The sequence below is a fragment of the Lipotes vexillifer genome, unplaced genomic scaffold (genome assembly GCF_000442215.2).
Source record: "Lipotes vexillifer unplaced genomic scaffold, Lipotes_vexillifer_v1.1 scaffold471, whole genome shotgun sequence".
Lineage (NCBI taxonomy): Eukaryota > Metazoa > Chordata > Mammalia > Artiodactyla > Lipotidae > Lipotes > Lipotes vexillifer.
Genome location: NW_006780162.1, coordinates 1,744,988 through 1,759,534, shown reverse-complemented (window position 1 = coordinate 1,759,534; position 14,547 = coordinate 1,744,988). Strand labels below are relative to the sequence as shown.

The 14,547-nt window shown below is 41.3% G+C and overlaps 1 protein-coding gene across 1 annotated transcript in view; it reads left to right on the top strand.

Moving 5' to 3' along the window:
* Positions 1-2,933, top strand: part of DNER (delta/notch like EGF repeat containing) — a 333,590-nt gene extending 330,657 nt beyond the window's left edge. Inside the window, 1 exon segment of the mRNA XM_007453261.1 lies at positions 2,242-2,933. Coding sequence (XP_007453323.1) covers positions 2,242-2,353 — 112 coding nt within the window. The 3' untranslated portion in view covers positions 2,354-2,933.
* The last annotated feature ends 11,614 nt before the right edge of the window (positions 2,934-14,547 follow it).

Sequence of the window (14,547 nt, the reverse complement as noted above, 5' to 3'; positions counted from 1 at the left end):
GTCTCACCTAAGGAATTTGGAGGCTTCTCAGGAGCTGGTTAGGTCATAGTGCAAGGAATCCAGCTCCAGCTGTGCTGGGGGTGTTAGTCGTACTTTCACCAGGTACCCTTGCACCAGTGTTACACTTTGCAATCCAGGCTGAGTTTCCCATGCAGACACGAAGCAATGCTTGTCGTCCTTCAGTTGACTATGTGTGTGTACAGAGGACACGTGGCAGCTCTTGAGTGCTTTCAGCTCTTGCTTTGCTGTGCTCAGTGGATCTGGAACGCGCTCATCCTCAAACCTGCCTTGTCAATATCCAGCTGCGGGACAGCAACGTACGATCACGGCCCTTTGAACTACAGCTTGTGGATGGATTGCCCAACACGGGGGCATTCAACTTTCTAGATTTGGAGGAAACAGATTATTCCTCAAACTGGAATCATATAAAAAATTAAATGGGTATTGTAAACCTGTATTCAACTTATTACGTTGCTTGGATTTTTCCTGCTGGCCAACCGATTGATTCATAGGCTGCATAGGATTCGACAACACTCCCGTTGAAGTTCCTGCAGGAAACCGTCCCATGGCTACCATGTTTGGATACAGAGGGCTTTACACTGGGATTTCCTGATTTTTAAAATGAATTAAATTAATATTATTGGTGGTGTATTGTTGCCGGCGTAGCTAGCTATTTTATGAGAAATAGGTTGTCAAAATGCTTGCTCCTTTAAGTAGCCTCCGAAATCTTCAGACTTGGGAGAAAGTGTTAAGAGCCAATTGGCTTTTGTATTGTTGCCCATTTCCTCTTCTCAGATTGTGCAGACCTCAGTCAGTTTAGATAAACAGACGTCAGGCTGGAGTCCAAGCCATATTTATGCCCACACAACTCCGGACCTTCAGTGAGGCTAACACGTTAGACATAATTTTATCGAAGACTTGTTCATAGTGCCTCAAGAGCTGTGGTTTCTTGGTGGCAGAATGCTTTAACTCTTTATCTTTGCACTTTGCCTGGTGCCTATCTGGCATGATCTGTGCCTTTGCGACTCCGGAAGGCCAGCAAATCTTGAGTGAATTGGAATACAAGACTGATGAATGTTTCAAAATAAGAGATCATATGAAGAAGGCAACGTTTTCTCACTTCCCACGTGATTCTACTTCTCATCTCTGTATGTGAGAAGACAGACTTTCCAAGATATAAAAATAAGAGCTAGGAAAGGTGGGGAGATGGGATTAAAGCCATGGGAAATCAGCCCGGAGAAGTCCTTGGGGGCCCATCCTGGCAATCCTTTTAAAATTTGAGATTCTTTTAAAATTTCTTTTTTAATAGGCTCCATTGGACTTGAAACAGTTAAAAAATGTTGTTTATAAAAGGGAGGAGGGGTGGCAGGCTAGTGGGGAAGATTGTTTAAATCACATTGCACTCCAGGGGCCTTTAGGGAAGGTGAGGCCTTGATGGGGAAGAGACCACCCAGAAGCTGAATTGGCTTTATTTTAATAATCGCCGTTTTAACACTGGTTTGGCGGGAAGTCCTGAAATTGGATTTTGACACTCCTGGCTTCTGCGCTTCAGTCCTGCTGTCAAGGGGTTTTTGATATATACAAGTCTGTTGGGACAGTGGCTTTGTGCTCAGAGAAGAATGGCCTGTGTGTACATGGGCGTTGGGGAGTGATAGGTGGGTGCCATCGGATGGGGGGTTGCCCGCACAGATTGTAGACTAACACCTTGTTATTTGAAGTCATTTCCTCTCTCTGCCTTTCTCTGTCTTGGGACCTCAGGTGGACTCTGAGCCCTCACAGCCCTCCTGCAAGTCCCAGGGGAGAGGCTGTGCACAATCCAGAGAAGCCCACCCTGCCACTCTGCATTCCAGGCACTAGAGCGGATGTAAAATAAACTTGCCTCTCCAGATCGCTCTGGGTCTGAGAAGAAGACAAATGGATACATGTTTTCTGGAGACCTGTTGTAGAGCCGTCACGCCTGACTGCTCTTCTGAGATGTAACCCACAAGCTTCGCTATTAATGTGAACTCTGCGTTCTGTGAAATCCAATTTTTGCCCTCCCACGCCAGAGGCTAATATTTATACTCATTCAATGTTAATGTCAAGAAGTCCTAAATTTCTGTACTTGCTAGAGAGGATATTTGAGAGTACTTTTATAGTTCCATTTGATCCTTGAAGATAAGTTATTGTCACCAATTACCTCTAACAGGACTTGAGAGCCAACAGTTCTCTAACCAGAGTCCTCCCTCCCTGTGATTTCAGGTTTGGAAAGAAATCCCGGCCTGCGATGTATGATGTGACCCCCATCGCCTATGAGGATTACAGCCCCGATGACAAGCCCTTGGTCACACTGATTAAAACAAAAGATTTGTAATCTTTTGGGGGATTATTTTTCAAAAAAGATGGGCTATGACATTCATTTAAATATTTTTAAGAAAATGGAAAGCTTAAGAAATTTAGAACGTTAGCTGCTCAAGAGTTCTCGGTAGAATATTTAAGAACTAATTTTCTGCAGCTTTTGGTTTGAAAAAAATATTTTAAAAACGGAATTTGTGACGTCCATTAGACTACGTTTTAACGTACTTTCAGCTCTCTAAACTATATGCTTCGACTAGTGTGTGCACTTTCCACGGTAGATATTATTACGAAACCCAGATTGTTTTCTGCGGTTGGGACAGAATAAGTCTAAGCGAGGACAAGTTCGTATTTGACGTGTGAGTGTTGGCTTTTTGAGTAGAGTTAGGAAACACATGTAGAATATGAACCATAATACAGTATACCCAGTACTTAAAAAGAAGTCTGAAGTGTTTGTCCTGTGAAAAAGAAACTAGTTAAATTTATTATTCCTAACCCGTATGAAATTAGCCTTTGCCTTACTCTGTGCATGGGTAAGTAACTTATTTCTGCACTGTTTTGTTGAACGTTGTGGAAACTGGAAACATTCGCTTGAGTTTCTTTCTGTCATTTTCGTAACATTTGTCAGGCTAGGCCTTGAAAACATACATGATGACAGGGCCTAGTGAGGCAAATTATGATCCAATTGAATCTGTATTTTCCTTTGCAAGTCAAGGTTTTTATAGTTGTTCCTTGCTAAGGGGCTGTAAATGTAAGAGCGTACCCGTTCCTTCGGTAGTGAGTATTTCTCAAAGTGCATCTTTATTTATATCCAGGACATTTTTGTGGCTGTATTTGATAGATATGTGCTTCTTCTGATTCTTGCTAATTGCAAAGGATACTGAATAAATGTTACCAAGTCAAGGATGCACTTGTCTCTCTCTCTTTTTTTTTTTTTAATCATGTAAAACGTTTGGGTTTGATACTGATTATCAAACAAACAATCCTACTGTCTTTTACATTTTATATGTTCCAAGGAGTACATTTTGGTGGCTGCTGGAGCCATTCCCTGTGCCTTCTGGGAGCACTCCTGGCTTCCCAGTTGTCAGGGAACCATCCAGACTGTCTTGTAAACATGAAAGGTGGAAGAAATAACAAGAATCCGCATCTTAACTCTTGCATCAGAATTTGCCAGTGAAATGCAGCACATAGAACTGTTGAGGTACATTGAAATTGAGAAACACTTCTAGACGTGATGTGCAGAGAACCTACAGCTTCAAGGAACATATACGTTGTTCTCCTATGGGGGCCAAGTGAAATTGCCTTAGCAAACAGCACCTAGGTCCTTAGAAACTGGAAGGCAGCTTACAGCCACCCTATATTCAATTCCATTTTGCATCCAAATGCTGCCCCAAAGTCCCGGAGTCTTTTTTAAAAAACCTACTTTGTCTTCCCATGGGAACGTTTGGTAAGACCAAGAGAAGCCCTGAAACCAGGTGCAAAAAGGAGGGGTTTAGGCAAAAAGAAGTATTTAAGATGCTTTTCCTTCCTTCTCTTCCCTTAAAACATCTGTCCCCAATCCTACAAGCGACATAGCAGTACAGCCACACTCTGATTATTAAATGATACAGTGCAATATGGTAATGTTTTTAGTTTGTTTAAGTGTTAGGAAGTGAAATAAGAACAAAATATGAGTGGGGCTGGTTAAACATTCATGGGAACACATGCGAGCCTTCCATCTTCTGAGCCTTCCGTCTTCTGGGGGAAGACTTGGTTGTGCAGTGCACGGAGCCCTCCCTCCACAAGAGACGGCCTGGAAACCACGAAAGTTAAACTCCACCTTCCTGTTGATTCCTCCACACGCCCAAGGGCAGTGTCAGTCGTGCCGGGACCTTCACTTGGAAGCTGCTTCCATCACACCCTCTCAAATAATTTTCAGTCTTCCAAATTTTTAAATTCATTAGACGTGATACCCCTTTATTGGTCTTTTATCAGTTATAATTTGTCTTTTTAAAGCAGTTTAATGGAACCCACTCATTCAGGTTGAGAGCTGACTCATCTGCCTTCTGACAGTCTGAGGCAAACCCCAAACCCATTTAAAGACCTTCGCTTATTCATTTGGACATTCAGTAATAATACCTCTCACTGTACACTTGTTCTGTGTTAGGCAGATGCTGAGCAACGAGGACCTCACAAAAAGATTCTCGTGCCGGGGGTTCACAGCTTGTTTTGAACCAGACCTTCATCTAATAATCAAACAAGTACAGAATTATACTTTGAAGAGCCCCGTGAAGGAAAGGTAAACACTGCCATTCAGCCCCGTATTTGTAGCAGAGTGGATCAGAATCTTGCTTCAACCATTTACTTGCTAACAACTTTGGACATGCAACTCTCTGAGCCTACACTTCAGTAATTTGGAAAATGGGGGTAAGGATAGGACCTCCCTTGGAGGGTCATTGTGAGAATTAAATACCAGAATGTATGTAAATCACTTAGCCCCCCTCCAGCATGCATTAAGCAGTCAGCAGGTTAGCCATTACTGCTGTTGCTTTTGTTCTTATTTTAGATACAGACCATACCGCAAGGGAGGTTAATAAGCTTAGTATCTGTGGTCTGCAGTTAATGCACCGAGGATGGTGGAGGAGTTACGGGAAAGGTTGGAGTACAGCTCCGGATGTGTCAGACACTCCGCCATCTTGTTTAAGTTGTTGCTTTGCTGTATTTGTGAAAAAAGCATTTAATAAGCAAGAGTAAACCACCACCCAGGACTTGTTGAACTGGTGATAGTCTCACAACTTAGCAGAGCTGGAATTTGCCCTGTTCTACTGTGAGGGTTCTCACAAGACAGGGCAACTGTATGTAACAACAGGGATCCTTGCCCCCTAGAAATGGTCCAGCAGTGTCTCCAACTCATTTTGTGGTTTTTTTCAGAGCTCTTTATTCTTGCAAGGAAATGGCGTACACGGATAAATCATTTCCAAGTGGTTTAAATTTAATTTCCAAGAGCCCGTTTCTTTGACATTTGTATCCAGGTCTCTACTTAGTAACGTCAGGCTGGCCTTGGATCACCAACTGTGCCCCTACTCTAATGGCATTCTGCTTCTTCATTTCATGGGACTATAATGTTTTGAACCATTTGGTCTGGCTGTGATTTTCTCCAAGAACTGAAGGGTGGCTGGGAGTCTGAATCGATTCTCTTTCCAAACAATGTTGTTGGTCAGGTTTGAAAAATAAAACTCTTGAAAACCTTTTCAGGTGCAAATAAGTAAGTCACAGTTTTACTGTTAAAGGACTTTACAGTTTACTTCTTGGGGCAAACAGAAAAACCATAAGAAAGATGTACGTTAAATAATTATAAAATTGTAAGTAACCACTCACAATCACTCTGGGAGACACTGTGGATGCGCCCACAACTGCCATTTCTCTACCCCTCTTTCAACCCACTGTGGGGTGAATATGCCTGGTATCTGCTACCCCAGCTTCCTTTGCTTTTAGGGTGAGCGTGTGGCCTAGTGTTGGTCAGCGGGACCTTCAAGGAAATCTCCTTGGACTTCCTAAAACGACTTTCCTCCCTGATAAGAGAGAGAAGACAAGAGTACAGACTTCTTGTTGCCCATTACTCTTGCTTTTGTGTGCTTTTATGTAAGGACCAGAGGTTTGAAATGACTGCACACCTCCCTCATCCATGGGGGGTGCTGTGCAATTCTGAGGATGTCAGAGGAGAAGGGAGAGAGCTGGTGCTTAGTGATGAAATTGAGCTTTTTATTGGGGGGGGGGTGGTTAAAATAGTACTTTATTTTTTTCCCAGCCTTATTGAGGTGTAATTGACAAATACAGTTGCAAGATATTTAGTGTACAATGTGATGATTTGATACACGTATACAATGTGAAAGGATTCCCTGCATCAAGTTAATTAACACATCCCTATTTACCTTTTTTCTCTGTGTGTGTGAGAACATTTAAGTTCTGCTCTTAGCAAATTTCAATTATACGATGCAGTGTTATCAACCATAGTCACCATATCCTACATTAGATCCTCAGACCTTATTCATCTTATGGCTGAAAGTTTGTTCAGCCTTTTACCAGCCTCTCTCCATTCCCACCCCATCTCCCCACCCACCAGCCCATGGCAACCAATTTTCTACTCTCTGTTTCTTTGAGTTTGAATTTTTTAAGAGTCCACATATAAGTAATACCATGAGGCATTTGTTTTTCTCTGTCTGGCTTGTTCCACTTAAGATAATCCCCTCCAGACTCATCCATGTTTTTGCAAATGACAGGATTTTCTTCTGTTTTAGACAATAATATTCCACATCTTCTTTATTTGTTCATCTATCGATGGACACTTAGGTTGTTTCCATAACTTGGCTATCGTGAATTATGCTGCAATGCACATGGGAGTACAGATGATCTTTTCGAGAGAATGATTTTGTTTCCTTTGGAAATATACCCAGAAGTGGGATTGCTGGATCATGTGGTAGTTCCAATTTCTTGAGGAAGCTCCATACTGTTTTCCACGGTGGTTGTATCAGCTTACATTCCCACCAACAGTGTACAAGGGTTCCCTTGTATAAGGATTTCCTTACCAGCATTTTTTATTCTTGTCTTTTTGATACTAGATATCCTAAGAGTTGTGAGGTGCTATCTCATTGTAGTTTTGATTTGCATTGCATTTCTGTGGTGGTCAGCGCCACTAGCCGTATATGGTAATTAAATTTAAACTTTGATTAGAGTTAAGTGAAATAAAAACTTCAGCTCCTCACTTGCACTAGCCGCATTGCAAGTGCTCAGTGGCCACATGCACTGAGTGTCTGCCATGTAGGACAGTGATTATGTTCATCATCACAGAATGTTCTAATGGACAGTTTAAGCCATTTAAAATTGGGAACTCTAGTCCTTGCAGCCAAAAGCAATGTAACTGCTTTTGAAATTGTGTTGTGTATGTGCTCATAACACAATGAGTCATAAGACAATACTGGATGAATTGTTTTACCAGTCATTCTTTGGAGAGATCAGAGTCAGGGGCTGTGGAAAGAAAGAGGAGAGGGGGCTTGGAAGGTCAGTGAGCGTCCTGGTGTGGACAGCCTGGATGACCAGCCTGTAGAGTCCAGAATTTTCCTAGAGTCCATGAAGAGTCATGAATGGCTTTGAGCAGGGAAAGAAGCATCTTCTTATGCTACAGATAGAAAAGGGCACAGACTTTGAAATTGTTCATAACAGGGTTCGGTGAACTCTGATAAGATTTGAATTACTCGTCAACCTCAGTGTCTTCAACTACAAAATAGGATGAAAGTAGCTAATTTAGAGCAGGGGTTGGTATACTATGGCCCAAAGGCCAAATATGTCCAAAGCTTGTTTTTGTACAGCCTGTGCTCCAGCTAAGAGTGGCTGTGTGTATGTATGTTTTAATGAGACCCTTATTTTAGAATAGTTTTTGATTTATGGGAAAGTTGTGAAGATATTGCAGGGAGTTTTCACATACGCCACACCAGTTGTCCTTATTATCAACATCCTACATTAGTATAGCACATTTGTGACAACTCATAAACCATTGTTAATATATATTATTATTAAAGTCCATACTTAATTCAGATTTCCTTATTTTTTTTACCTGGTGTGCTTTTTCTGTCCCAGGATTCCTGCACTGTATTTAGTCGCTCCGTCTCCTGAGGCAACTTTTGGCTCTGACAATTCCTCAGACTTTCCTTGTTTTTGATGACTTTGACAGTTTTGAGGGGTACTGGCCAAGTACTTTGTACACTGACCCTCTATAGGGATTTTTCTAATGTTTCTTTTCATGATCACACTGGGGCTATAGGTTCTGGAGATGAAGACCATGGAGATAAAGTGCCATTTTTATCACATCATACCGAACTATCCGCATGGCTTATCACCACTGATGTGAACTTGATCACCCGGCTGAGATAGTGTTCCTTAGGCTTCTCCACTGCCAGGTAACTCTTTTCTTCCTCCCTCCTGTGCTCTTTGAGTCGCTATGTGCAGCCACACTTAAGGAGTTGGGAGTTACACTGCACGTCCTCCAGCAGGGAGTAGTTACAGAAATTACTTAGAATTTTTCTGTACAGATGTGTCTATTGCTGTCTCATTTATTTATTTATTCAATAAGTTATTTATACCAATATGGCCTCATGGATATTTATTATATACTTTGGGGCATAATCTAATACTACTTTAATTATTTTGTTGCTCAAATTGTTGTCTTTGGCCATTGAGAGCTCTTCCAGTCGGCTCCTGTGTCCCTTTGATATTCCCCATAACTGTGTGTATGTGTTAGTATTTCCTTGTTTTCTGGCATGACAAGATGCTTTAGGCTTATCTTATATAAGTCCTGCCTCAGCCCTGGAATCAGCTGCTTCTCCAAAGAGTCTGTTCCTTGGAGAGTGGTTTTTACAGATGACCATTTGAAGTTGATTTGACGACAGCAAACACTACTTTTGAACCCCAATTAAGCAAAATGCCTCCTCCTCCAAAAAGATTCCATTCTTCTCTTTAGTGGACATGTAGTACACAAAAAAGTTGTACTCAATTTTTATTATATTTTGACTTGAATCAATAACAAATTTGTGCAACTTTGCTTCCTCTCGTTATATAATACAAGTATCTACACAGTATGCTTGATTTTACATCTTGAACAGCAAAGCTTAAAATACTTACTATCTGGACTTTTGCAGATAAAGTTTGCTGACCTCAGCTTTAGAGCAGCTTTCTGAGGTGTAAGTGAAGAACCATGCTTAACCAGCATGTGCTGGCACATTGTAGGCCTGTACGTGAGCCTGTGTGGCCAGTGTGTGTGTCTCCATCCTCACTGAAGATGGTGAACTCTTTCAGGGCAATGACCCTGTCTTATTCAGCTTTACCACCCCACTGCCTGGTGTGCCGCCAGACCTTCAGTAAACCTTTATTAAGTGTTTGAATTGATTGAATGGCAAAGTGCAGAATGGGTTAAAGAGGGATGGAAGGCTGTACACGGGGGAATAATTGAGGTGCTATGGTCTCCTCTCCGAAGAATAGATACAAATGGCCAATAGGCACATGAGAAGATGCTCAACATTGCTAATCATGAGGGAAATGCAAATCAGGACCACAGTGAGATACCACCTCATACCTGTCAGAATGGCTATCATCAAAAAGACCACACGTAACAAATGTTGGCAAGAATGTGGAGAAAAGGGAACCCTCTTGTTTGCTGTTGGTGGGAATGTGAATTGGGGCAGGCACCATGGGAAATAGTATGGGGGTTTCTCAAAAACTAAAAACAGAACTACCATATGACCCAGCAGTTCCACTCCTGGGTATTTATCTGAAAAAAATGAAAGCACTGATCGAAAAGATACATTCATCCTAGTGTTCACTGCAGCATTATTTACAGTTGCCAAGATATAGACGCAAACTAAGTGTCCATCAACAGGTGAATATAAAAAATGAAATCATGCTGTTTGCAACAACATGGATGGACTCAGAGGGCATTATGCTAAGTGAAATGAGTCAGACGGAGGAAGACAAATACTGTATGATGTAACTTATACGTGGAATCTAAAAAAATGAAACAAACTAGTGAATGTAACAACAACAACAGAGAGGTGCTATGGTCTTAACAATTTGAGGCAAAGGGTCTATATTAATATGGCACCAATGGGAATTGGCTAAGGGATTTTAAGCATTTATTTATAAAATCTTTGCAAGATCTCTGTCCTTTGCATCTGTTGACCTAGCGTGGCTATTTGAGGGACTGGTCAATAGGCTATATTATTTTATCAATTGTTCCAGTTTATTCGGGTCCCTTGCAAGCCACCATGCTTTGAGGGGATTTTATAGACTTTACTGAAGGCTTTGCGGGAGCATTGCCTAAAGAGTCATATTGCATGGTGAATGTGAAAGTGGCCTTCCACTATATGCAGATCCCATTTCCTCTCTTGTTCTTTTCTTTCTCTCCAGAGCCATGAGAAAACTCATCCCTTGCTTTGTTTTGCGTGGAGCAATTGCTCCCATCCTCAGGATCCTTAGGAATTCACCTTTTGTCTCAAATGTACACCAAGTATGTTTCCAACCAAATGCTGGTCTCTTCTTGAAAGGACCTTCTGATAAAAACTCCCAGGAAAGTTAAATTATCCATATGTTGTGACATCTATGTAACTGTTTAGATGCCTCTGCCTGCAGGTAACAGACAACCCAACACACACACACACACACACACACACACACACACACACACACACACACACAACTTAAGCCATAAGGAAATCTTGTACCTGGTAGAGTCTGGAAGCAATGCAAGCTTCAGGATCAGCTGTATTTCTTTGCAGTTCCTTTGGTCTTGTCCTCCTCTGTGTAATGACTTCATCACCAGACTGCTGCTCTCATGATGGCAGAATGGCTCTGATAGTTTCTGTCTTTATGTACTCTGCCTGCCCTATATAGGTGTGTATCCACTCACCCCATCTCTACTCTGTTTCCTTTTATGTTGTATATTTTCCATCATACTTGACACCATCTGGAATGACACTGAGTTACTTTTTCAGTTCTTTATTTTCTGTTTTTTCTTGCTATGATTTGAAATCCATGTTCTATATTGACAATGTCTAGAACAGTGCTTGACACATAATGGCTGCTTAAGAAACAGTTGTTGAGTGAATGAATGCCAGGACATCTAGAGGATGAACTGGAGATTGACTCAGAGGCTCCCTCTTAGGAGTGAGGGGACTCTTCTTCCACAGAATCTCCCAAACATCACTCAGCTCTCATCAGCCCAAATTGGATCTCATGCACACTTTGGAATCGCTCCTCGTGGTCGGCTAAGTGTATACACTCCCCTGATTCCTGAACCAATCACTGTTGAAGGGCATGGGATTATCACAGAGCTGGGAAAGCCGTCATCACACCCGTGAACACACGGAATATACAGTGAGTGGTGGGATGGGAGAAGCACCTGAACAAAATGGAAGTGCCATTACAATGGGGGAAGGTCCGAATGATACTAGGAGGCCACCAAAAATGTCCTCTCCATCAACACATAGACAAGGGAGTGACCAGAGTGAGTGGGAAAGGTGAAGAAGCATTAGACCGAGAGTTTACAAACCTGGATCCTTATCTTACCTCTTTCTCTAACAAGCTGGTAGAACTGGGCGAGTCATTTCACCTCTCCACGACTGTGCTTTGTCATTTTTTGATATTGAGAAGTTGCACCAGTTTCAAAGGTTATGGCTTGACTTTCATACTTGTTATTTGATCCACAGATATGTTTTTGTTTATCCTGTACTATGTGTGTAAACCAAAATTTAAAAATGAGAGTCTGTCTCCGTCTCTCTCTCTCTCTCTCTCTCTCTCTCTCTGTCTCTCTCTCTCTCTGTCTCTCTCTCTCTCTCTCTCTCTCTCTCTCTCTGTCTCTCTCTCTCTCACACACACACACACACACACACACACACACACACACACATATTGCCACAAGGCAGCAAGTGACTGAAACTGAAATGAAGCTTCCCATTTAAGATAGATGCACACAGTCCCCACCACTCTCTATTGTCTCCCGGTACTAAAAATGAATGTAAGTTACCACTTACAGTCTTATTTGTCTAGCTATGTTTATTTAGTTTTTGCTTTATTTTCTTTTTGTGGATAAACATTTTTCTGTAGCTATGCCTTCAAAATAGGTAACCGACCATTATATTAAGTGGGCTGTGTGTTTCAAGGAAAATGAGAGCATAGTTCCTTGTGGAAGTGAAGGCTATTTGTAGTGTTTGATATGCAAAAAAACCTGCCTATTTGACTTAGTTACATTATTTTCCTGGCCCCTGGGGATATTTGTGTTGGGAGCCCATGACCAGATCAGTGATTTTAAAAGCTATTTTTTTTAAAAAGGTATTCTTGTCTTCCAATGAAATATTACTTGGAAGTGTGATATATAAATCAGATTAAAGTAAGCAAGATGATCTGATTGAACTTGGTTGAGGGGCCCTGGTCCCCAGCCCCTTTGGCCCCATGTGCTCACTACCTCCCACCCCAGTGGTCTCTGAGAGGACAGGAAGACCCATAAGAATCCCATAGAAGGCAGTCTGTCTAGCTTAATCCATCTCCAAGACTCTTCATCTCCCCATCCTTTGATCCACTCATCTATCAGATGTGAGTCAGATGTAACTATTAGCTGTATACCACAGACACATAATACTTGCCCCATGGATTTTTTTTTTATTGGCGTAGAGTTGATTTACAATGTTGTGTTAGTTTCAGGTGCACAGCACAGTGATTCAGTTATACATTCATATACATCTCTCTTTTTTCAGATTCTTTTCCCTTATAGGTTATTACAAAATACTGAGTATATTTCCCTGTGCTATACAGTAGGTCCCTGCTGGTTATCTGTTATAGATATAGCAGTGTGTATATGTTAATCCCAGAGTACTAATTTATCCCTCCACACCCCTTTCCCCCTTGGTAACCATAAGTTTTTTGTTTGTTTGTTTGTTTGTGGGTCTATTTCTGTTTTGTATATAAGTCCACTTGTGTCATCTTTTTCAGATTCCACATATAAGCAATATCATATATTTGTCTTTCTCTGTCTGACTTCCTTCACTTAGTATGATAATCTCTGGGTCCATCCATGTTGCTGCAAATAGCATTATTTCATTATTTTTTATGGCTGAGTAATATTCCATTGTATAAATATATCATGTCTTCTTTATCTATTCATCCCTTGATGGACATTTAGGTTGCTTCCCTGTATTGGCTATTGTAAATAATGCTGCAGTGAACACTAGAGTGCATGTATCTTTTTGAATTAGAATTTTCTTCAGATATATGCCTGCCCCATGGATGTTAAAGGCCAGAAGGAAGACAGAGATTTGAAATAGATCATTTCATCAGGTTCCAATACCAGGATGTTATGGGAGCTCCTAGCGGGGAGAACCTGGTAAGTTTCTGTAGAAGTCAGGGAAGGCTCCTTGATACGTAACATCTAAATCAGGATCTGGAGGATGGTTAAGAATTACCCAGGTGAAGGGAAGATATGTGAAGTCTAATGAATGAAAGTAGGTACTTCTGAAGAACTAAAAAGAAACTGTCACGCTAGAGTGTCAACATGCAAGGTCAGGATTAGCATGCATTACTCTATGACCCAGCAATTTTACTCCTAGGTAAATGCTCAAGAACAGCAAAAGCATGAGCTGAGAAAAGTCTTGTGGAAGATTGTTTATGCCAACTTTATTCACGATAGTCTCCAATACAATAGAATACCACTAAACAATAAAAAGGAAAGAACTACTGAAATATGTAGCAATACATCAGAATCTTGTAGGCATAAATGTTGAGTCAAAAAGCCAGACACAGCAGAGGACATAATTCATGATTCTGTTTATGTGAGATTCCAGATCAGGCAAGACCAATTTATGGTGCTAGAAATCTGAACAGCAGCTGCCTCTGGGTACAGAGGATGAGGGGATTGACTGGAAAGGGGCCAGAAGGGCATTTCTGGGATACAGAACTAGTCTACATCTTGATTTAAGTGATAGCAGGAGAGTATACATTTGTCAAAGGTCATCAGACTATATACACTTAAGATCTGTGCATTTTATTATACATAAATTTTTAAAAGTCGATCAATTTTTAAAAACAATAAGGTCACTAAAAGAAAAAAATGCAAGGAGAGTGGGTGAATTGAAGATGGCGAGGTGGGCAGAGACCAGAAGACTTCTGGGGTGGAGGGTAGGGTTGTTTTGTGCCAGGACTGGAAGAAAGCGAAGGTCACGTGTTGGTGGGGGAGGAAGACTGTGCTGCGGGCGTTCTAGCAGAAATGAGATTCAGTTAGTGCATCATCAGCCTTGTTTCCTGGATTGCATCAGCAGCTCCATGATTTTGTAATGTAGGTTTCGCTTGGATAAATTTCCATCCTAGTTATTACAGTTTTCTAATCCACGGATTAAAAGTTAACCCACAGACACAGTCCCAGACCAACAGAAAACCAATTGTTGTTATCTTTCTGTTGGCTTATTTGAAAATCTCCAAATTGCTAAAGAGGATGTCCACAAAATTGAAATCCTTTTCTTATTAAACTAGCCCATGTGGAAAATACTCCATGGCCAAATTATCTTTTAATAAGGCGATTTCCTACTTTCCCAAGTCAAAAGGCCCCTTAATTTGAAATTCTGATATTGTGGTTTCCTTATATTGGAGCCAAACGACTCTTGCAGCCCTTTCAGAAATGTGACTTCCATGGGGACTTGT